At 46.6% G+C, this 25355-nt stretch overlaps 1 protein-coding gene across 6 annotated transcripts in view; it reads left to right on the top strand.

Annotated features, from left to right (window-relative positions):
• Nucleotides 1-13856: 13856 nt before the first annotated feature.
• Nucleotides 13857-25355, top strand: part of ABAT (4-aminobutyrate aminotransferase) — a gene marked incomplete at both ends in the record, with an annotated part of 50668 nt that continues 39169 nt past the window's right edge. For 5 of the 6 annotated variants that reach the window (XM_080702820.1, XM_080702819.1, XM_080702818.1 and 2 more), the window contains 2 exons: nucleotides 13857-13926; nucleotides 23963-24060. In XM_080702820.1, the coding sequence (XP_080558946.1) occupies nucleotides 13857-13926; nucleotides 23963-24060 (168 nt within the window). The remainder of the gene's footprint in view (nucleotides 13927-23962; nucleotides 24061-25355) is intronic. The other variant, XM_080702822.1, reaches the window with a different exon arrangement.

The following is a 25355-nucleotide window of genomic DNA, read 5'->3' as shown; positions in this document are numbered from 1 at the left end:
TTGTTGGCATAAAGAAAAGCCACTGATTTCTTTAGGTTGATTTTATAACCTGCGACTTTGCTGAATTTGTCAATCAGGTCCAGAAGTCTTTTGGTTGAGTTCTTTGGGTCTTCCAGATAGAGGATCATGTCATCTGCGAATAAGGATAATTTTAATTCCTCTCTTCCTATGTGAATTCCTTTGATTTCCTTCTCTTGTCTGATTGCTGCAGCAAGAGTCTCAAGGACTATGTTGAAAAGGAGTGGTGATAGTGGGCATCCTTGTCTTGTTCCTGACTGTAGCGGAAATTCTTGCAGTTTTTTCCCATTCAATATAATGTTGGCTTTGGGTTTGCAGTATATTGCCTTAATGATGTTGAGGTACTTTCCTTCTATCCCAATTTTTTGCAGTGTTTTTAACATAAATGGGTGTTGGATTTTGTCGAATGCTTTTTCAGCATCTATTGCTATGATGATGTGGTTTTTGTTCTTGATTCTATTTATGTGGTGAATAACATGTATTGATTTGCGTATGTTGAACCAGCCTTGTTTTTCTGGGATGAAACCGACTTGGTCATGATGTATTATTCTCTTGATATAGTTTTGAATGCGTATAGCTAGTATTTTGTTTAGAATTTTTGCATCTATGTTCATTAAGGATATTGGTCTGTAATTTTCCTTTCTTGAAGTATCTTTATTTGGTTTGGGGATTAATGTGATACTGGCCTCATAGAAGGAATTTGGGAGAGTTCCATCTCTTTCAATTTCCCGGAACACGTTATGCAGTATTGGTATTAGTTGTTCACTGAAGGTTTTGTAAAATTCAGCTGGGAACCCATCTGGGCCTGGGCTTTTCTTTGGTGGAAGAATTTTTATTGCCATTTCTATTTCTTTGGTTGTTATTGGTTGGTTTAGGCTTGCTATGTCCTCTTGGCTAAGTGTAGGAAGGTTAACTGTGCTTAGAAATCTATCAATTTCTTCCAGGTTTTCAAGTCTATTGGAGTATAAATTTTTAAAGTAGTTTCTGATAATATTTTGAATTTCTTCACTATCTGTGGTGATATCTCCTTTTTCATTTCTAATTTTGATAATTTGAGTTGATTCTCTTTTTCTTTTGATTAGGTTGGCCAGGGGTTTATCAATTCTATTAATCTTTTCAAAGAACCAACTTTTTGTTTTATTGATTCTCTGAATTGTTTTTTTGTTCTCTATTTCATTTATTTCTGCTCTAATTTTGATGAATTCTATTCAGCCATAAAGAAGAACAAAATTATATCATTTGAAAGAAGATGGAAAGCCCTGGAGAACATAATGTTAAGTGAGATCAGCCAAGCACAGAAGAAGAAGATACATATGTTTCCTCTAATATGCCCAAACTAGGAAACACAAAGAATACCAGTGGGTCTCCAGATATTGAAGGGGAAATACTAGCTAAGTTTAGATGGTAAGATAGGAGAGGAGGAAGGCCGGCCTTGATTAATAAGGGTCTACACTTGAACATGTGTAAAATTATGAATAAGATATGGTTAACCTGGACAACCATTGGTGGGAGGGGGGAAGGGAAAATGGGGGCGGGGGGGGAGAGGGCACCAAATATAGTGTAAATGTATACTATTTATGTTCAATAAAAAAATTGTTAAAAAAAAATAAAAAAAAATAAATAAAAAAAATAATAATAAATAAAAAAAAATATTTTACTGAGTATTTAAAAAGAGCCACAAGAGGATTTTGAATACCCTAAAAAAAAAAAAAAATACCCTTCAGATTCAGTGAAATCTCTATCAAAATTCGAATGACATTTTTCACAGACATAGAAAAAAATGATTCTAGATTTCCTGTGGAAACACACACACACACACACACACACACACACACACACACTCACCCCACATCAAATAGCCAAAGCAATCTTGAGCTAAAAGAAGAAAGCAGGAGGCTTTATATTACCTGACTTTGAACTATACCACAGGGCTGGGGGTGGAGCTCATGTCTAGCATGTATGAGGCTCCAGGTTCAAGTCTCAGGACTGACCAAAACAAGTACCTACTTATGTGGTTGGGGAGGGTAAATATATATGGGTAAAGGCTGACGAAAGGTATGAAGTTAGAGTTAGGAGAAATCAATTCTAGTGTTTTGTGCTCATTTTTTAGTAGGATGACTATAGATAATGAAGATGTACTGTGTATTTCCAAAATCTAGAAGAAGCATCTTAAATATTTTCTCCATAAAGAAATGTTTGGGGAGTAGCTAAATATGCTTACACTGTTTAACATTACCCAATCACACACCAAAACATCGCATAAATGTGTATAGTTTTATGTGTCAATTGTTGTGGGTTTTTTGTGGGGTTTTTTGTTTGTTTTTGTGAGTCTGGGGATGGAACCCAGGGGCATTTGACCTCCGAGCTACACCCCCAGCCCTATTTTATATTCTTTATTTTGAAACCGGGTCTCACTGAGTTGCGAAGGGCCTCACTAAGTAGCCGAGGCCGTCCGCAAACCACGATCCTCCGGTCACAGCCTCCCGAATGCTGGGATTACAAGCGTGCGCCACCACGCCCGGCTTATGTGTCAATTTTAAAAAGTGAAAATTCATAAGGCAAGGGGTGAGCCTGCCTGTGGGTTGAAATAGATGTTTATGGAAGGCACTACATCAACCAATACGGCCATTTTTTCATTAGTATGTTCTTGGATCGCCTCTTCATTAGCTCTCTTATACCTAAGGTGTTTAAAGGTTTGGCTACAAGAATAATATGCAAGAAAGGATTTATTTGAAACATCCTTGAATTTTCTCCGTTACCTAGAGCTGTTCTAGATACCATGGAACCATAAAGGTGTCAGTTGTTTCGTTAAAGGACTATCTTGGTCCATTCAAACTGCTATAACAAAATATCATTGACTAAAAAAACAAAAAGTTCCTTTTTTGTTGTTGTTTTGTTTGGACACTTGTTTGCTTATTTGTGTGTTTGTTTGGGTACTGGGGATTGAACCCAAGGGCATTCCACACCTAAGCCACACCCCTATCCCTTTTTTTTTATTTATTTATTTATTTATTTATTTATTTATTTATTTATTTATTTTTGGAAACAAGATCTCACTAAGTTGCTGAGGCTGGCCTCCAGCCTGGGATCCTCCTGTCTCAGCCTCCCAAGTACTGGGATTATAGGTGTGCACCATCATGCCTGGTGGCTAAGTTCCTTAAACAACCAAAAGTTACTCCTCAAGAATCTGGAAGCTGGAAAGTCTAAGACTGAGACACCAGCGGCTTCCGTGTGTGGTGAGGGCCACTTCCTTGTTCGTGGTGTCTGACTTCAGTCTGTGTGGTCACACGGTGAAAGGTGGAGGGAGTGCTCTGGAATCCGTTTTGTAAGGGCACTGATCCCATCCACGACACACTTCCAGCTTCTTGGCCTCCTCACCTCCCAGAGGCCCGCCCCCTAGTACCATCTCACCGTGATTACATTTCAACATACGGGTCTCAGGAGGACACAGGCGTTCAGTCTATTGTAAGGAACCTACATCCCACGAGGGAGCTGGAATTCAGACCTCTGCCTCCTGCAAGGGGATTGGAGGACAGATGGGGATGTGAGGAAGCGTCAAGAGTGGGCTGAGGTTGCGATTGCTCGGTGAGGGCAATAACCCACCATGAATGGTGAGTGTGTGGCCAGAAGATGGCTCCCAGGGAAGCTGTACACAGGGACGATGCTGACAGGCCTTTGACGGCTGGAGTCATGGGCAGGTCTGAGTTGTCTGATGGTATTTTGAGGTGAGGAATGAAGCCACTAACCTGGTCAATGTGCCAAGACTGTGGTCTTCAGACCCAGATGGCCTTAGCTCCACTCTCTCCAGATCTGTGGGCTTGTGCAAGCCCCAGAGCGTCTCTGAGCCCGTTCCCTCACCACCCCCCAAAGTGGAAATAGGAGTACTTGTTTCCAGGGTTAGTTAGATGAGATGGTGTGCACGAAGCCTATGCAGCAGGCATTTCTTTGTGAAATCAGAGTATCCATGTGCATTAATCTGATACTTGAATCCATGCACCTTAATCAGATACCTACCTCAATGAGCATTAATCAGATACCTACATCCATGAACATTAATCGGATACCTACATCCATGAACATTAATAGGATACGTACATCCATAAACATTAATCGGATACCTACATCCATGAACATTAATCAGATACCTACATCCATGAACATTAATAGGATTCCTACATCCATGAACATTAATCAGATACCTACATCCTCGCCTATATCCATGTGCATTAATCGAATACCTATATCCATGTACATTAATCAGACACCTACATCCATGAACATTAATAGGATACCTACATCCATGAACATTAATCAGATACCTACATCCATGAACATTAATTGGATACCTACATCCATGAACATTAATCGGATACCTACATCCATGAACATTAATAGGATACGTACATCCATGAACATTAATCAGATACCTACATCCATGAACATTAATCAGATACCTACATCCATGAATATTAATAGGATACCTACATCCATGAACATTAATCAGATACCTACATCCTCGCCTATATCCATGTGCATTAATCGAATACTTATATCCATGTGCGTTAATTGGATACCTACATCCATGAACATTAATCAGATACCTACATCCATGAACATTAATAGGATACCTACATCCATGAACATTAATAGGATACCTACATCCATGAGCATTAATCAGATACCTACATCCATGAACATTAATCAGATACCTACATCCATGAACATTAATAGGATACCTACATCCATGAACATTAATAGGATACCTACATCCATGAACATTAATAGGATACCTACATCCATGAGCATTAATCAGATACCTACATCCATGAACATTAATCGGATACCTACATCCATGAACATTAATCGGATACCTACATCCATGAACATTAATAGGATACGTACATCTATGAACATTAATCAGATACCTACATCCATGAACATTAATCAGATACTTACATCCATGAATATTAATAGGATACCTACATTCATGAACATTAATCAGATACCTACATCCTCGCCTATATCCATGTGCATTAATCGAATACTTATATCCATGTGCGTTAATTGGATACCTACATCCATGAACATTAATCAGATACCTACATCCATGAACATTAATAGGATACCTACATCCATGAACATTAATAGGATACCTACATCCATGAGCATTAATCAGATACCTACATCCATGAACATTAATCAGATACCTACATCCATGAACATTAATAGGATACCTACATCCATGAACATTAATAGGATACCTACATCCATGAGCATTAATCAGATACCTACATCCATGAACATTAATCAGATACCTACATCCATGAACATTAATAGGATACCTACATCCATGAACATTAATAGGATACCTACATCCATGAGCATTAATCAGATACCTACATCCATGAACATTAATCAGATACCTACATCCATGAACATTAATCGGATACCTACATCCATGAACATTAATAGGATACCTACATCCATGAACATTAATAGGATATGTACATCCATGAACATTAATCATATACCTACATCCATGAACATTAATCAGATACCTACATCCATGAATATTAATAGGATACCTACATCCATGAACATTAATCAGATACCTACATCCTCGCCTATATCCATGTGCATTAATCGAATACTTATATCCATGTGCGTTAATTGGATACCTATATCCATGAACATTAATCAGATACCTACATCCATGAACATTAATAGGATACCTACATCCATGAGCATTAATCCGATACCTACATCCTCGCCTACATCCATGTGCATTAATTGGATACCTACATCCAATTGAAGATTCCTTGAATTACAGAGTTAAGATCTGTCTGAGGGAATCAGTAGTGCTAGGCACAGGCGGTGCCCGCGGTCACCATTAAAGTGTATCCAAGTCGTAAGCCGCGCAGTCCTTGAAGGAAATCAACCGTGCGTCTGTTTTATGCTGCAGTATTTGCGCACTTGGCAGTTCTTAGAGTCTGTGTAAGTGGCTTCTTATCCCTGGATGGGAAGTGTGTCTGTTCCAATCACACCGACTCTTTGGTGGCTGTTGGTCCTCCACGCTGGAACACACAGTCCCAGAGAACAGAGCGGGTCACCGGAGCTTAGCACGGGTGCTCAGCGAACACTTGGGGACCTGGACAAAGAAGTCGGAGAAGCAGGTCATTGCTTTGGCTGGGTGGTTTTCCCAGCCCTGGCATGAGAGCATCCCTCTTAGCCTGGACTCTGTTCCCTCCTTCCCTAAGGCATCCGAGTTCCAAACAAGGCCATCTGTCTGCGGATGCTTCTGCCCACGTTTCCTAGCCCAGGACAAGGCCTGTGTCTGTGACACCCAGAGGGCTTCCTGACGCCTCTCGGGATCTTCATCCTCTCCCCTCTGTCACAGGCTGGCTGGCTACCTGCCTGCCAGCGGCGGTGTGTTCCTGCCCTCTGAGGACCTGCTGTAAGCTCGCCTGGGCTGGGGAGACTAAGGGACAGAGCCTGCAGATGCCGGAGGCTGAGGCCCCTTCTAGACCTTTGGATTCATAGCAGGCCATTGAGCGTGCAAATGGACCTCCCCAGTACCGCATGACGGGCGGCGGAGAAAATGCCTCCCCGCGAGGCCAGAGAGCTCTTGGCAAGTGGGCATGGTGGTGCACACCTATTGTCCCGCTACATGGGCGGCTGAGATAAGAGGATCCCAAATTAGAGGCCAGCCTGGGCAATTTGGCAAGACCCTGTTTCAAAATTTACAAAATAACAATGATTAAATGGTGCCGGAGGCAGAACGCCCCAGGGCTCCTGCCCAGTACCACCAAGAAAGAAGAGCCCTGCAGGGAACCTGGTCTTGCTTCCCCCCTGCATCCCGTGTGCATCCTTCAGTGGGCCCTTCCCACTGAGTGCCCCTGACCTCATGGGTAGGTTTTATTCTTCCCATTCTACAGATGAGGAAACCGAGGCCCTGAGAGGGAGAGCAACTTGCCCAGCGTCAGCAAGGAAATAGATGGCCCCGTTGCAACTGGGACCCTATTCCTGGCCCGTGTTATTTTTTGACAGCTCATTCCATCTTTCTGAAGCACCAACATTTGTCCTGTTCCAAGAACAGAGCTCCCTCCTCTTTCTTTATACAAGTCACGGACAATAAAAGGCCCCCAGAGGCAGGCTGCCGGGGCTCATATGCAGGGAGGGCAGCTGACAGCCGGTGCTGGGGAGGAAACCCGGAGAGGCTGCTGGGCCTGGGACTGGAGGAGGGAAGCCGGGTCGGAGATAAAGCTTCTGTCCCGATGCCATCCATCACGGCCTCGTGAATGGGGCCCTTTTGGCCATCTGCAGAGGCCCAGGGCTCCGGCTTTATTGGTTGCCATGGCGACCCCAGGCTTTGACAACAGAGGCGCACTTGGCCCGAATGTGCCTTTGTGTCCCGTTGAGTCTACAGAAAAGCTGACGGTTAGGCTGCAGATGGGAAAGGAACGTCCTGAGACCCTGCCTTTCAGTATTTTGTCTCGGGCCGAGATAGGCCAATGAGCGGGAACACCAGGGAGGTCCAGGGAGGTCCAGGGTGTCCATTTCCAACCAGTGATGCGTGCAAAGACTTCTTGCTCACAGGTCTAAGAAGCAAGCAGGCCAGCGGAGACCGTCAGTTGCCATGTCCAAAGGACGTTTATCCAATGATTGTGTGCAACCCAGCATGGTGCGAGGGCTGGGGATGAAGTGGGGACCCAAGTCCTGGCTTCGATTCACCCTTTGCTAGCCCACGAAGTAGGTCCCTTTGTTATCACGCCCATTTGACAGATGGGGAAACTGAGGCACGCCGGGACTACTTAACATGCCTGAGGCCACCTGTAGGTAAATGGCGAGCCAGCGATGGCTAGTCTAGGGTGTGATCCCTTTGAAAGACACGCACATTTGAAAGATGCGGGTGGATGCGATGGAAAAGAGAAGAGGCCGGTGTCATATGCAGTGTCCCGCATGTCACCTCCCAGCGTGGCTTCCACAGGCTTTTATCTCCCTGCTTCCCCGAGGTGTTTGATTTTCAAGGTCAAATCCACTCCATTTAGCTGGGCGTGGTGGCACATGCTTGTGATCCCAGTACTTGGGAGGCTGAGGTAGGAGGATTGCAGGTTTGAGAGCAGCCTCGGCAACACAGCAAGGCCCTCGGCAACTTAATGAGACCCTATTTTTAAATAAAAAATAAAATAGGGCTGGGGGTGTGGCTCAGAGGTAGAATGGCCCTGGATTCCCCAGCACCACATATACAGAATCAGAAACACCTCCATTTGCAAACCTGTGATCGGTTGCAGGGTCTGCCATCCATGCCCTATGGTAGTTAATGGTAGTTCTCCGCCATCTCCACTGCCCCCCAGTGCCCGGGTGGTACCTGTGAGACTCGGGGTCAGGTGTGTCAGGTGAGGCCTGACAGGAGTGTAAAGCCCCACGGTGCCAGCCGGGGCCAGCCAAGGTATGCATCTCTGGCCTGTGAGCGCCGTCACCTAGGACAGCCTCCTGGACCGCTGAGCCTGACATCCCAGATTACATCCCAGTAATCCCTGCAGAGAGCTGGGATTACTTGTGGCAGGTGTGTTTCGTATAGTAGATGAACTGTAAATGACAGCAGCTATCTTTGCTACTGCTTTTCTTCCTCCAGAACCAATCAGAAGGACCTTTTTTTAACCCTTTCTTCTGAATTCCTTGGACCTTTTTTTTTTGGGGGGGGGGGTGGTACTGGGGTTCCTGGAAGCCCTTCTACCTCCGGGCTACACTCCCAGACCTATTTTTTATACTTTTTCTAAATTTGGAAACAGGGTCTCCTAAACCAGCATGCGCGGCTGGCTTCGAACCTGCGCGATCCTCCTGTCTCTGCCTCCCAAGCACGGGGATGACAAGCGTGCGCCACCACGCCCGGCTCCTTGGACCTTTTTGACCTAAGTATGGAACTCTGGCTCCTCTTTTTTTTTTTTTTTTTTTTTTTTTTTTTGGTGGTGGTGGTACTGGGGTTCCTGGAAACCCTTCTACGTCTAGGCTACACTCCCAGACCTATTTTTATATTTTTATTTGGAAACAGGGTCTCTTAAGCCAGAGAGGCTGGCTTTGAACCTACACAATCCTCCTGTCTCTGCCTCCCAAGCATGGGGATTACAAGTGTGTGTCACCACACTGGGCATCGGCTCCTCCTTTTTGATCTAAACATGAATCTCAGCCAGGTGTGGTGGCTCACGCTTGTAATCCCAGTATTTGGGAGGCTGGGACAGGAGGGTCGCAGGTTCAAAGCCAGCCTCAGCAACGTATCAAGCTCCTCAGTAACTTAATGAGACCCTGTTTCCAAATAAAATATAAAATAAGCCTGGAGGTGTAGCATGGAGATAGAAGGCCCCTGGGTTCCATCCCCAGTACCACAAAAATAAATAAATAAATAAATAAATCAGTAAACACGGAACTCCAGCTCCTCACCCGTCCCATCCCACCCCAGTTTCCCAATGCGCCAGGCAGGTAAGAGGACACAGAGGACTGACTAGTATTTTAATTAAAGGAAAGGGGATGGGAGAGGAGGTGGACCCAGGATCCCACTCTCCGGCTAGACCAGGGTTTTCAACTTTTCTTACTGGAGAAACACAGTGAGAAATAAAATTCACTGCAGATCTGCCACAGAACTGAAAGAAAATTATCTTCACTGCCATCTCGGCTGGTCATCCCTGTTCTGTGCAGTGTGTTGGTTTGTTAACCTTCTAGTTCAGTTCTGATCACATTGAGGAAAAATCCCCACTTGCCGTCAGGTGTCTATTTTCTTTTCTTTTACTTTTGTGGTACTGGGAGTTTCTGTGTCTGGCTAATCTCACTTAACATAACGTTAAGTGAGGGCCACCCATTTTCCCGTACATGACAATACTTTGTTCTTCTTTATTGCTGAGTAGAACTCCATTGTGTATCTATCCCGCGATCTTTGATCCGCTCACCTGTTGATGGACATCTAGGTTAGGAACCCATAATTCCCAAAGACCACACCAAGTCTGAGACAGAGGGTTGAAGAGGGTCTTCCTCCTCATCAGCTTCCACGACGCCCTCCAACACGCCTACCTCACGGGCTCACAGGGACCCGGCAACTCACGGACCTGCCAAGAGACATCTCCTCCTCTCCCTGGGATCCTGACTGAGCACAGGCCTCCTGGATAAGACTAGAGCTCCCTTAGCTCCTGGGGAGGGCCTCCAGGGGGCATCTACAAAGGACCAATGCCAGCCGATCTGCCACCGGCCTCCCCCAACCCCTACAGCGTCCCGGCCCGGCCACCTCCCCTGCACCGGGGTCCCCGCAGCCCATGCCTCGCCTCTGCTTTCTTCTTTGGTTTCTGTAATGTCTGAACTTCTGTGGTTCCACTCAGGGGACACCTCCCTGGCATTGTGACCTGAGCCAGAATGAATCTGTCCATCCTCCACTTAGTACGTAGTTTATACTGAGCTAAGAGCGATGATTCTATTCTGTCTCACACAGAATTCATGGCTGACAGTGAACTGGAAACGTTGTACCTACCCACCTCGCTTGGTTATTTTAAGAATCAAAGGACGGGCTGGAGGAAGCAGCCTGGTGCATCAAATGCCCCCCAATTTTTCCCCATCTCAGTCCTCTGCCGCTAAATTCAGAGTTTCGGAAGGAGAGCGGTGTCTTAGCCGTCTTCGTTTCTCCTGTGCCCGAATGATACAGTGTCTTGCCTGTAACTGGTGCTGAATTAATTGTTGACTTAATTAGTGATCGGGAGTGAACAATATTAATTCTTCTGGCTATTTGAAATAGATTGTGTTAAGAACCGAGGTCTGAAGGAGATCACATTTTGTTAGAAGGTCAGTTTCAACTGCAGGCCACGGAAATGTCAAATGTCACTGGATGTATTTTTCCAGGGTGACATTTTGTAATTGAAAGTGCGTGGGTGTGGCTCTTACTTTGGCAGAAAACTCAAATGTTAATGCTCAGGTTCTGCAAGGCTCTCAGTTTTTCAAAGGCGTATTTAATGGAAATTGAATCGTGTGGAGTCTCAGTGCTTCTATTTGAGACAAATGGTTTTAAGTGAGAGACAGCAGCTGCTCATTTTATGGCCTATTGCTCAATTCACAGGCTTGCATTGAATTGGATATGTCAAAATCTACTTTTTATTTTTTATTTTTTGGTGGTACTGGGGTTCCTGGAAGCCCTTCTACCTCTGGGCTACACTCCCAGACCTATTTTTATATTTTTTATTTGGAAACAGGGTCTCCTAAGCCAGCGCGCGTGGCTGGCTTCGAACCTGCGCGATCCTCCTGTCTCCGCCTCCCAGGCGTGCGCCACCACACCTGGTGAAAATCTACTTTTTAAAAATAAAAAAACATTAAATTGTCAAGAAAAGACTATGGTTTTTTGGTTAATTTATGGTCACATATTCTTTTTTTTTTTTTTTTTTGGTGGTACTGGGGTGGAACCCAGAGGCTTTCTACCTCCGGGCTATACTCCCAGACCTATTTTCTATTTTATTTGGAAACAGGGTCTCACTAAGTTGCTGAGAGCCTCACTAAGTAGCTGAGGCTGACATCGAACCTGTGTGATCCTCCTGTCTCAGCCTCCCAAGCATGGGGATTACAAGCGTGCACCACCACGCCCGGCTATGGTCACATATTCTAAGCCCATCCTTTCTCCCACAGAATTTTTCTGGTAGAAATAAAATTTGTTCCCTGAATTGCATCAGATTTATTCATCGAACCCTGTTTACTACTGATCGATTTAATTGATAGATTACACAGAGCAGAAGCAGAGGCTTTTCCCTAGGCCCTCAGAAGGTCTCTCTCTTCTCTGAGATGCCCTCTTGTCTGAACGATTGGGCAGATCAGGGGAATAACACACCCTTCTGCACATCTCACCCAAAGACCTCATATGTAGCCACTTTCTCCCAGGAGAAGGAGCGGGGGTCTCAGAGCACAGCACAGCTGGTTCTAGGACCCTCCACCCAAAGAGGAGACACTTGCAGCAGGAGACGCTGGCCCCAGGACTTTACCCTTGGCTTCCCTGGGGGGCTTTGCTCAGCCTGCAGTGTTAGCGGGAGAGACTTGTTGCTCACCAGGGCTGTGCAACCAAGACATGAGTCTGATGAAATTACTCTAACCATGGTATTAGCTGGGACTCTGCAAGGTGATACAAGCAAGTCAAAGGGGTGTGTGCAAAACGTGAAAAATCAGATGTTCTCTCTAATATGCAGAAGCTGGGAGAAAAAGGGTCATAGGAGGAACTCTGGATGAAGAAGGAGAAACCATAGGTGAGCAAATAAGGCGACCTGACTTGAGGGGATAGGAGGGCAGAAAAGGGAAATTTCCTAATGTGCATGATGTACAATTCACAAACATATCAAAGTCAATCACGTAGCCAAACCTGAGAAGGAGGGAGGGGAAGGGAATGGGACGGGCATTGGGGAAGGGCTAAGTGAGTGGTGTGTGCACGTCTGCCTCCACCATCTTGTACCCCATTAAGACGTGTGACTACCATGCATAAAAAAATAAAGTAAAAAAGAAAAAAAGAGAGTGTATATGTAGAGAAGCCTCTGTCATTTCTTACAAAGACACTGGTTTTAGTCAACATTTTTGTACCTGGCAAGAAAAATTTGGAGGAGAAAAAATTGGCTTGATTCATGGTTTCCAAGGTTCAGTCCATAGTTGGTTGGCTCCAAGAAACATATCAGCAGCGCAGCAGAAGAAAGAGAAAACTTCTCGGTCTATGGCGGCAGAAGGGAGAGAGAGAGAGGGGGCGGGGGGGAGAGGGGAGGGAGGAGGGAGAGAGAAGAAGGGAAGAGAAGAGGAGAGGAGAGGAGAGGAGAGGAGAGGAGAGGAGAGGAGAGGAGAGGAGAGGAGAGGAGAGAGAGAGAGGAAACTAAGGACAGATACCTCCAGGCCGCATCCCTACCCACAGTGACTGTGCGGTAAATCCATTCAGATTGGTAGTCCCTCGGTGCGCTTGTTCACCGTGAGGTGAGAGCCCTGACTCGCTATTTTCATCTCTGGACATCCCTGCAATGCCAGTGCATGCGTTTTCTGGAGCACATTCTGTAGCAAACCCTAACACACTGTTAGGACAGGAATGGTGTTCCCACTCCGATGCTTCCTTCCATGGGGATGGCTTCCAACTTCCATGAGCCTGTGCTCCCCGACCCTGCAGTAAGGAGTCTTGGGGTTACTTATCGGGGGCAGCAGTGGGTGCTGCACCCAGGACCAACCTGGCTCAGCCTAGAGACATCCAGGATGGGGTGAGCATCCCCTTTTACCCAGGACTGTCCTGGTATCAAAATGGAAAGTCTCACATCCTAGGAACCTCTCAGTCCCCAAAGCAACAGGGACAGTGGGCCATGCTGAGGCTGGCACTCTCTAAAATGGGCCGCCACGTGCGCCGCTGGACACCCAAGATTCCTGGGCAGCCCGGTGACCAGAACTCCACGTGGCAATGGGACAGTGGGGACTCCCAGCTCCCCGCATGCAGAGATGTCCGGGGAAGCTTGCTGTCGTCATCCTGCAGACCCCAGGCTTGTCCTCACCCAGGAGCGCCCTCCGGCCAGCTCTGACCCCTTCCTCTGTCTTTCCACCCGGAAGGTGGGCGTAATCATCCCACCTGGAGTGTGTGGACCAGGTCAAATGAAAAGGCCTGGAGTTTAGAGTATGCGCTCAGCAGCACAGCACAGACTCTGGTTCGAAGCAAAGGCTTTGAGATCAGAACCTGCTCCACCGGGTGGGGAAGTGGAGGAGGTGTAGACATGGCGGCAGACGTGTCTTTGAGGGCCTAAATCGGTGCTTGTGCTCTCTTTCAGGGCAGCGGCGAGTGAAGGGGTCCCCGTATCTGAGAGGGGGTCATGGCCTTCGTTTTGGCTGCCCGGCAGCTGGCCTGCAGCCCCCAGCAAAAGCTCCGCCTGCTGGTGCCTGGTAAGTCCCAAGGGATCTTGGCAGGACCTGATCTTAGCGGAGACACAATCTAAACTGGGAATCCTGAGCTGGACACTTTTTAGGGACAGACAGACCAGCCAGCCAGTACCCTAGAAACCTGTTACCATTGCCACCCCTCCCCATCTCCCGTTCCCGCCATTGCTCCTGGCCCTGGGGCCAGTTCTGCAGTGGGAAAAGACCCAGTGCAGCCCTGAGCCACTCTCCCTGCCAGGAGGAGGTGGCCTCCGCAGCCAGGGGGCCCAGACAGCCAGCAGGGGACAGTGATGTCTGTTGGGGTTGCTGCCGAGGAACCAAAGAAGCTACAAAACTGTGTATCGATGGTCCCCATCATCATGGCTTGACTTAGGATCTTTTGACTTTGTGAGGGTACAAAAGAAATCCATTTTGAGTAGGAACTACACTTTGAATTTTGGTCTCTTCCCAGACTAGTGACCCATAGGGAGCACTCTCGTGATGCCGGGGAGCGGCAGTGAGCTACTTGTCGCTGGAGTGCCCCGACACGCAGCCAGCTAATTTTAGTCCAAGTCTTACAAAGTGCTCTGAGGCGTGTGCGTTGATGGTGAGGACCGCACGGCCGCCCTGCGGCTCTCCTCGGTACAGTAGTCACTGTGTTAGGCGACGCAGTCCATACCTGATGAAAAAACAGGCTTCATGTTGGGAAATTTTTCCCATCCGTAGGCTGAGTGAGAGGGGAAGGCAAGCCAGGCTGAGCCGTGAAGTTCAGTGGTTGGTGTATCAGTCTGTTCTGTGTTACTATAACACGATGCCAGAGACAGGTTCCCTGTGAAGAAGGAGAGGTTTATTCAGCTCATGTTTTTGGAGGTTCAAAGTCCGCAACAGAAGCAGTGGTTTGAGCCCTGTGAGGCAGGGGGAGATGGCAGAAGGCAGAAGCATGGTCCTACCTCGAACCAGGCAGGAGAGACAGACAGACAGACAGACAGACAGACAGACAGACAGACAGACAGGACAAGTGAGGGCCCACAATCCCTTGTCAGGGCATGCCCCCAATTACCTAAGGACCTCCCCTTAGGCCCCACCTCTCTTCAGTAGCACCTTCCTTACAGCCACACCTTTAACCTGTGGCCCTCCAGGGGCCACCCATCCAGACCTTAGCAGGTAAGTTAGGTGCGTTAAGTACATTTGTGCGTGTGTGTGCGTGTGTGTGTGTATGTGTGTGTGTGTGTGTGTGTGTGCGCACGCGCAGTACTGGGGATTGAACCCAGAGGCATTCTACCTCCAAGCTACACCCCCAGCCCTACTTTTTATTCTTTTTTTTTTTTGGTGGTACTGGGGTTCCTGGAAGCCCTTCTACCTCCGGGCTACACTCCCAGACCTATTTTTACATTTTTATTTGGAAACAGGGTCTCCTAAGCCAGCGTGCGGCTGGCTTCGAACCTGCGCGATCCTCCTGTCTCTGCCTCCCAAGCGCGGGGATTACAAGCATGCGCCACCATGCCCGGCGTATTCTTTATTTTGAAACAGGGTCTCACTGAGTTGCGAAGGGCCTCACTAAGTAGCTGAGGCTGGCCACAAACCTGCTATCCTCCTGTCTCAGCCTCCCAAGCGCTAGGATCACAAGCGTGCACCATCATGCCCAGCATATGAAGTGCATTTTCAGCTGGCAGTTTTTCGACTTGCGATGGGTTTACTGGGAGCTAACTCCTTTGTAAGTCAAGGAACTTGACCTGGGCCTTCACTGGGCTCAGCCATGGAATGTGACATTCATTCATGGTGCTGGTGAGGAAGACCAAGAGGACATTGGAGCCCTTTGGTGGCTGCTTTATAGATTGGGGCTCAGGCTCCACGCTGGGTTTGTGTAGCCACCAAGGGCCATGAGCATCACCGTCTGAGCCAGCACGCTGGACTAGGTGAGCCTTCACCCACCGCGTCCAGTATGGGTCTGCACAACACACCTCTGCCTCCCGGCTCTGTTTTTATTCCTGAATGAAATTCTGAAGCATTCCATGTGGTGGCAACTTTTTTCTCTCTTTGCCTCTCTGTGCTTCTGATAATAATTTGCCTCTGGGAGAAGTGGGGTGTTTCATGCAAGCGTTTCATTTCAAAGGCTAGAATTAGATGAGATCAAAGAAAATAGGCAATACATTCATAGTATCGAGAAAAGAGGCCAGATAGACAAATACCCAGCTTAACCTCTTGCTTGCTAGCTGTGTGACTCTGGGCAAATTAATTAACCTCACGGATCCTCCATGTCTTCTTCTATGACATGAGAATAATATTTATCTTCTACACTGTTATGAAGCTTATGTGTCCAGTACACCCTGGACATCTGTCTGTGTTACTTGGTGAATTACATCCAAGAAAGAGCTCTCCTGACCCTTCTGGTTTTGCTCTGTTCTCTTATGAGGTGTGGCATTATATATCATCATTAGGAGAATATGCATCACAGTGCTATTTGGTAATTTTCCTCTAGAAAAAGCCAAAATTTAAACATCAAAAGACGATCCAAGCCGGGCGTGGTGGTGCACGCTTGTAATCCCAGCATTGGGGAGGCTAAGACAGGAGGATCGCAGTTTGTGGACAGCCTCAGCTACTTAGTGAGGCCCTCTGCAACTCAATGAGACCCTGTATTTATTTATTTATTTATTTATTTATTTATTTATTTATTTATTTATTTTGGTGGTACTGGGGTTCCTGGAAGCCCTTCTACCTCCGGGATACACTCCCACGGGCTACACTCCCGGACCTATTTTTTTACTTTTTTTTATGTGGAAACAGGGTCTCTTAAGCCAGCGAGGCTGGCTCTGAACCAGCGCGATCCTCCTGTCTCCGCCTCCCAAGCGCGGGGATTACAAGCGTGCGCCACCACGCCCGGCTCGAGACCCTGTTTTAAAATAAAGAATAAAAAATAGGGCACAGGGGGTGTTGCTCAGAGGTCGAATGCCCCTGGGTTCCATCTCCATACCCGCAAAAAAAAAAAGAAAAGAAAAGAAAGAAAGAAGATCCGATGTATTGGGATCACACAGACCTCATTCCAATCTGGAGCCTCAACTCCTTACATGTGTGACCATGGACAGACACTTAACCTCTCTGATCCTTATCTCTAAATGAGAACAACACCTGTCTCACGAGGGAGTCTTGGATCTATTAAAACAATGGGTGGGGATTTGCCCAGCATACAGCTTTCTAATTGGACAGTTGCCAACAAATGAGCAGGCTCCGTTTTCAGGATCTCCGCCAACGGTCCTTTGCCATCCTCCATCTGCCTCACATATGGCAGGAGCCGATGCCATTCCTAGAATATCTGTCCACACCTGGCCCTCAGCATCCCCTCCCCAGCCCTGCTGCCCCCAGATCCCAGCAGGCCGGCTCTGGGCCTGACTCCACAGCTTCTCCTACCTCAAGCTCCTGTTCTTCACAGCCTTGGGTCCCTCCTCTCAGTAACTCCATGGCCCACACCCATCTCTACAGCTTCGCTGAAAACTGCCCAACCCACCACAGCCTGTATTTACACCATCCATCCCCAAGAAGCCCAACTGCCACACTGCAACCCAAAAACACTTCCTTCAGGAAAATAAAAAGAGGGCTCGTCCTGCTGTGAGGCAAGGCCGGTGCTGGGGCCTCTGAGGCCGGGATCGGAGCCTGCCATGAGGCAAGGCCTGTGCTGGAGCCAGCGAGGCTGGGATCAGAGTCTGCCGGGTGGCCAGGCCAGTGCTGGGACCTTCAAGAGTGGGATCGGAACTTGCAATGTGGCATACACAGAGAAATATACAGAAAATAAAAAACCAGATGCTTTCCCTAATATGCAAAAACTAGGAAGAAATAGGTGATAGGAGGAGATCTAGTTGAAGAAAGGGCCCTATGGAGGAGCAATTAAGGTGACCAATCAGAGGGGATGGGATGGGGGAGGATGGAATCTCTTTAAAACTCAGGATGTACATAAACAAAGTATGTATGTATCAAAGTTAATTACCAATCAAGCATGGGCTCGAGGGAGGGGGAGGGAATGGGATGGGGATCGGATAAAGGCTAATTGGATGGCGTGTGCTTATATATCCTCACAAGTCTTGTATTCCATTGTGATATTTGACTACAATGCACCAATAAAAATATATGTAAAAAAAGAGGGCTCATATGTCCCCACTGGGGGATAGCTAAGCTAATGTTGAATTTTTCACTACCTCCCCTTTTTGCGGTACTGGGGGTAGAACCCAGAGGCATTGTACCTCCAGGATAGACACCCCAGCCTCATTTTTTTATTCTTATTTTTGAAAGGGGGTCCACTGAGTAGCAAAGGGCCTTGCTAAGTAGCTAAAACTGGCCGCAAACCTCAATCCTCCCATCTCAGCCTCCCTAATGCTGGGATTACAAGTGTGAGCCACCATGCCCTGCTAGAATATCAATATTGTAAACAATATCAACACTGGTGATGAGCTGGTTTCAGCTGGGTGTGATGGCAATTGCCCGTAATCCCAATACTTGGGAGGCTGAGACAGGAAGATCGCAGATTAGAGGCCAGCCTCGGCAACCCAGCCAGACCCTCAGAAAGTTCTTAGTGAGTTCTTGTTTCAAAATAAAAAATAAAAAGGGCTAGAGGTGTAGCTCCGAGGTAGAACACCCCTGGATTCAACGTCTAGTACCAAAAAGAAATAAAACAACTATTTTTATTGGAATATACCCCTTTGTGTTATGCAGATCTTGGAATCACTGCTGTGTGGTAACCCAGAGTCCTGGCCAGGGAAGAGCTAAGCCATTCAGTGTAAAAAGGGCTTTGATATATGCCGGGCATAGTGGCACACGCTTATAATCTCTGTACTTGGGAGGCCGAGACCGGAGAATTGCAAGTTTGCAATCAGCCTCAGCAACTTTTGAGGCCCTCTGCAACTTAGTGAGACCCTGTTTCAAAATAAAGAATGAAATAGGGGTTGGGGGTGTAGCTCAGAGGTAGAATGACCTGGGTTCAATCCAGTACTATAAAAAAAAAAAAACGGGCATCAATATCTTTCATGGCCTGTAGCCCTTTTCTGATAGAATAAGCTCTTTAGAAAATCCCTTTTCAAGATCAAACGGAAGAAAACAAAAGCTGTTTTCTTCCTGCTTAAATAAGTGCAGTGCTGTATTTCAACTAGAATTTATGTTCAAAAGGCTGTGCATTGTGTTGTATAATTAACTGAGAAACCTTTGATACCCAAAGAAATTATAGAAAATTAAGAATGAATCTAAATATATTTTCTAATAGCATGGCTATGTATGGCTTGACACGCTATTTGTGTGCGTGCGCACGCAGTGTGTGATAAGGGTTTTTTTTTTTTGTTGGCGGTGGTGCTGGAGATGGAACCCGGTGCTCTGCCACGAGCCTAGCTCCAGCACTCGGCACTTTTTTTAGTGTTTTATAATTTTCATTGTAAAGGCCTTTTACCTCTTTGGTTAGATTTAGCCCTAGTTATTTTATTGATTTTGAGGTTATTGTGAATGGAATTGTTTTCTGTATTTCTTTCAACCATGAATTCATGGTTGGCAATAGAAAAGCTACTGATTTTGTTTTAGGGTGATTTTGTACCTTGGCACATTTTTTTAAAACCTAGCTGAGCTTTTGCTTTCTCTCCTGTGTAACAGATAAAAGAGGGAGGGAGGGAGGGAGGTAGATAGATGGATAAATTGATAAGAAAGAAGAGTGTGTATGTTCCCAGGGGCGGGGGGTCAGTAGGTAATGTTGAATTTTTCACCTTCCCCTTTACTAGAAATAAAACAACAGCAGCACTGGTGAGGAGCTTTTTTGTAGCCAGATGTGGTGATACATGCCTGTAACCCCAGTACTTGGGAGGCTGAGACAGGAGAAGTACAGATTTGAGGCCAGCCTCAGGAACTCAGCAACTTAGTGAGATCTTCTTTCGAAATAAAAAAATAAAAAGGGCCGAGGGTGTAGCTCAGAGGCAGAATGCCTCTGGGTTCTATCCCAAGTAACACACACACACACACGCACGCACGCACGCACATACAACAAAACAACAACTATTTTATCGGAATATACATCCCTGTTTTATGCAGATCTCATTGGAACCAGTGTTGTGCAGATAGATAGATAGATAGATAGATAAGTAGATGATAGATAAAATGAGATCACCCATATGTTTCATTTAAAGTGTCTACCGATTCCGTACACTTACCGCAGTGCAGCGACCCCATTAAAAGGACCTCACATTTCTTAACTAGCAACGGGGTCCCAGGAGAGTAAGACCAGCAGTGCCCGTAGGGGTCCCTAGGGTTGCTGCAAACCTCCACACAGCTGTCTTGGGCCCTGCACGGCTGCCCTTCCCTCAAGGATGAGCCAGGCTGGACCTAGGACACCTCCTGAGTTTCAGCAACAAATGCAGCTAAAGTACTTGTGGAATTGGCCTGGGAACTTAACATCCTATGGAAGTTTCCTACTACACACACACAAAGTAGGAAATGAGTCTCAAGCAGATGACTTTGATTAAAACTTTTTTTAAAAAAAAAACATCTGTTCCATGGGGCCACCTTCATTTTAAACATTTGGTTATTTCTCCTAGATGACCCTCCCTTCCTCCCTCCCTCCCTCCCTTCCTCCCTCCCTCCCTTCCTTCCTTCCTCCCTTCCTCCCTTCCTCCCTCCCTCCCTTCCTTCCTCCCTCCCTCCCTCCCTTCCTCCCTTCCTTCCTCCCTTCCTCCCTTCCTCCCTCCCTTCCTCCCTCCCTCCCTCCCTTCCTCCCTTCCTTCCTCCCTTCCTCCCTTCCTCCCTCCCTCCCTCCCTCCCTTCCTCCCTTCCTTCCTTCCTCCCTCCCTCCCTTCCTCCCTCCCTTCCTCCCTTCCTCCCTTCCTTCCTTGTTGCCGACTAATCTCAGTTGGGTCGTTATTGTCAGCTCCCGGTCAAATCCTCAGAAAGATGGGGCAAAAGGCAGGTGGAGTTCTGCAGAAACTTATCTGCAGCGATTCTTTCCCCTCTATGAATTCCCTAAGTTTTTAGGTACGACGTTTGGGAAAGAATCTGAGATGGACAAAGGCTTCTTGAGCCAATGACACTTTATTACAAAAACTCCAAGAAATTTATACCCTTCACCAGTAAAGTTAATAATAAGAGAAAAGGAAGGTGGGTGTAATCATTGTGAAATAATAATGAATGACATGTAAACAAAGGTAATAAAACTAGTCCTTCAGCTGGCTGTTGATCTTCGAGAGATTAACTCCCTCCGGATTCTTTCTCAGGTTTTGCAGATAAGCAGTTCCAAACAGGCATGCCCAAGGCTTGGGGGCTTCTCGGGGAATCTTCTTTGACTTTCTTGGAACTTTCCATCTTTTGGGCTCAGTTCATATAGCAAGTGTGGGGAGATGTGGTGATTCAGGTGGATGTGATAGAGTTTCTCCAGGTGTTGGCATTTTACCTTCTAAATCTGAAAGCTTAAGCAAACTCACAACACAGTTTTGCAGACAAAATACCACAAACAACACCACAAAGTTCTTGGTTTTAATTGTCAGATGTATTTCCTTAACTGCTGAGCACTCTTCTTTAGACAATAAGCCTATTAAAAGTCTAACCATCTTTAATAATCCATTTCTCTGTCACAAACCCTCTGCAACCTGCTTCTAACTTTCTAATTCCTTTCTTTCCCAGTTGGGACTTTCTTATGATAAGCTCTTCTTCATGCAAAAATGCTTTTCTTACTCTTACATGGTATTTCCTTTCCTTCATACATATATATTTAGAACGTCTGTCCTTTATTTTGTCATATTCATTAACCATGCGGTCAGCCTCTCTGTCTTCAGGAATATTTACACTGGGCGTAAAAGTCACCAATCTTTCTCCTTGAGTCTATTGTATTTGGGCAACTAAGTTGTTTATCAACTAAATTGCTTTAAGGTCACACACAAGGTTTTTATCTTCTCTGTCTCTAGGCAGGATCTCAAGGGTAAACAAAGTTTCCTTAAACTGAGCTATCGGTTACCGGTTACCGGAGTTAATAGCTTAACCTAGTGATAGGAGTGAGGGTCGGAGACCCTTTGTGATTGCTGCAGCTGGAATGCTTATCACAGCATCTGAGTTCTGGCCAGTTTTTTCATTACTATTGAGCAAAGCCAAGAACGTTTAGACAAATTATTAGAGAGTTTATTTCCACGGACTCAATTTCATAGTCCTAATTTCACATCACCAGAGCAATTCGTGTAGAAAGTTAAAAGGAATCATTAATAGTCATGAAGGGTAAAAGTGGGGGATATTTTGGCCAGAGACGACACCTCTTTCTCGGGGCGTTTTTGCCGAATAACTATGTGGAGTGGGGGTCTCAACACATAGATGCCGAGGCAGCAGGATGTCTTGGCACTTCCTCCCTTCCTTCCTCCCTTCCTCCATTCCTTCCTCCCTTCCTCCCTCCCTCCCTCCCTTCCTCCCTTCCTCCCTCCCTCCCTTCCTCCCTCCCTTCCTCCCTTCCTTCCTCCCTCCCTTCCTCCCTTCCTTCCTCCCTTCCTCCCTCCCTTCCTCCCTTCCTTCCTCCCTTCCTTTCTTCCTTCCTCCCTTCCTTCCTTCCTTCCTCCCTTCCTCCCTCCCTTCCTCCCTTCCTTCCTCCCTCCCTCCCTTCCTCCCTCCCTTCCTCCCTTCCTTCCTCCCTCCCTTCCTCCCATCCTTCCTCCCTTCCTCCCTCCCTCCCTACCTCCCTCCCTCCCTTTGATGTGGATGGGTCTCACTGCGTCACTCAAGCTGGTCTTGAACTCCTGAGCTCAAGGGTCCTCCCGCCCAGCCTGCCGAGTAGCCACGCCCACTGGCGCCTGCCACCACGCTCAGCTCCCCCTGGTGATTTCGACATCACTGCTGGAGCATAACTTTGGACAGATCCACCGGGCATGCAGCGGTCAGAGGCCACAGATACTGCTGACGCATCCTGCAGTGTCCAGGGCAGCAAAGAATAATCCAGCCCCGAATGTCCAGGTTGAGAAACTCTGGTCTATAGATGCATTTGGATTAAACGTGGACTCAATTTTTACAAAATTCAGATTTTTTTATAATTTGATCTTTAATATGCTAATGCTATGGGCGTCTTCCCACGTCTATAAATATTCAAATTTTCTACCGCAAACAGTGGGCATGTGCATATCCCATGAAATGGTTGGCTGGGTCCTGTTTTATTTAGCCGCCCTCCAGTGCTGGACATTTAGGCTGTTTCCCCTTTAGTTTTTGTCAGAGACAATTGTGTCCGTCACTTTCCATCACTGTGACCACAGTGCCTGACAAGAGCAAGTTAGAGGAAGAACAGTGTGTTTGAGCTCAGATTTCAGAGGCTCGGTCCATGGTCGGCTGGCTCCAAGGCAGAAACATGGTGTTGGGGCAGAAGAGAGCTGCTCAACTTGAGGCATCCGGGAAGCAGAGAAGGGAGGGAGCCAGGGACAGATACAGTCCTCAGGGGCACACCCCCAGTGACCCACCCACTGCAGCTACACCCACCTGCCTGCTGTTACCACCCAGCAAATCCATTCAAGTTATTGATGACCAAAGAGATAACGATGAGGCTAGAGCCCTGGTTCAATTATTTCACCTCTGAACACTGCTGCATTGCCAGCACACGAGCTGTTGGAGGGACGGTCCAGATCGTAACCACAACAAAATACTGTGATGAATACTTTGTGTTGGGGTCGGTACTGGGGATTTAGCCCAGTAGTAGTTCTACCTCAGCCTCTTAAGTATTAGGATTACAGGCATGGATGCTACTGTGCCGGGCTTGATAAATATTTGGACTTAATGTCTTTGTGTGTTGGTCCCATTATTTGGGGGAATGGGTCCTAAAGAGAGAGGAAGCTGACCTCAATTTACACTCATACTGCTAGGACAGGAGTGTGCCTGTTTGCGTACAACGTCGCTAACACTGGCTTTTCCCATTTTTAAAATCTGCAGTGGCCTTGTAGTGCCTGGATAAGTCCATACCTAGTGCTATGGGCATGCTGGCCAGATGGAGGCTGAGGACCTGGCACCATCAGAACCTTGGGCCTCTGCCAGGACAGATAGATACTTGTGTCCACTGTCATCAGGGGTCTGACTGTCTTGTTTACTGCAGGATCCAGATACATCAGTCAAGCCGCAGCCAAAGTCGACGTAGAGTTTGATTATGATGCTCCTCTGATGAAGACAGAAGTCCCAGGGCCCAGGTCCCGGGTGAGTCAGGCACACCTGAGTGGCTTGTTGGGGGTGAGGAGTGGGGAGACAGAAGGACCCTGGAAGCCAGGACACAAAGGAGCTTAGGGACCTGAGTCGCCGGCTGCTCTCAGACAGTCTCTACTAGAGACCCAGATATTAAAATAAACTGGACTGAGCCAGGTATGGTGGGGTACACCTGTAATTCTAGTACTTGGGAGGCTGAAACAGAAGGATCCCAGGTTCAAAGACAGCCTCAGCAATTTATCAAGGTCCCTCAGCAACTTAGTGAGATCCTGTTTCCAAAATAAAAAACAAGAGCCAGGCGTGGTGGCGCACGCTTGTAATCCCAGCATTCAAGAGGCTGAGACCAGAGGATCGCCATTCCCGGAGAGCCTCAGCTAATTAGTGAAGCCCTTCACAACTCAGTGAGACCCTGTTTAAAAATAAATAAATAAAAAGACTAGCCAGGTGTGGTGGCACACACTTGTAATCCCAGCATTGGGGAAACTGAGACCAGAGGATTATGGTTCACAGACAGCCTCAGCTACTTAGTGAGGCCCTCCACAACTTAGTGAGACCCTCTTTCAAAATAAAAAATTAAGAATAAAAAATAGGGCAGGGCGTATAGCTTGGAAATCAAATTCCCTGGGTTCCATCCCCAGACCCGCAAAAAAATAAAAATTAAAAAAATTAAATAAAAAGACTAAAAAATAGGGCTGGGGTATAGCTTGGAGGTACAATGCCCCTGAGTTCCATCCCCAATACCTCAAAATAATAATAATAATAATATAGAATAAAATAGGGGTGGGGTGGAGCTCCAAGGTTAAACACCTCTGGGTTCAACCTCCGTTATCAAATAACCAAACAAATGAGCAAGGCCATACTGCACAGGAGGTGGAGAAGGCTTCGAGAGAAGTTCCCTGGCTTCAGCAACTTAGTGAGACCCTGTTTCAAAGTAAAGATTAAAAAGGGCTGGGAGTGGAGCTCTGAGGTAGAATGCCCCTGGGGTCAGTCCCCAATACCAAATAATAACAATAATAATAATAATAATAATAATAATAATAATAATAAATTTTTTTTATTTTTCTTTGGTGGTACTGGGGTTCCTGGAAGCCCTTCTACCTCCGGGCTACACTCCCAGACCTATTTTTTACAGTTTTATTTGGAAACAGGGTCTCCTAAGCCAGCGCGCGCAGGTGGCTTCAAACCTGCGCGATCCTCCTGTCTCAGCCTCCCAAGCGCAGGGATTACAAGCGTGCGCCACCACGCCCGGCAATAATAATTTTTAAAAGAACAAAAGAGGAAGAGATGGC

Source organism: Muscardinus avellanarius, assembly GCF_963383645.1.
Source record: "Muscardinus avellanarius genome assembly, chromosome: 10".
NCBI classification, from domain to species: domain Eukaryota; kingdom Metazoa; phylum Chordata; class Mammalia; order Rodentia; family Gliridae; genus Muscardinus; species Muscardinus avellanarius.
The sequence above is the reverse complement of the archived record's forward strand: the minus strand, read 5'-3'. Positions and strand labels throughout refer to the sequence as shown.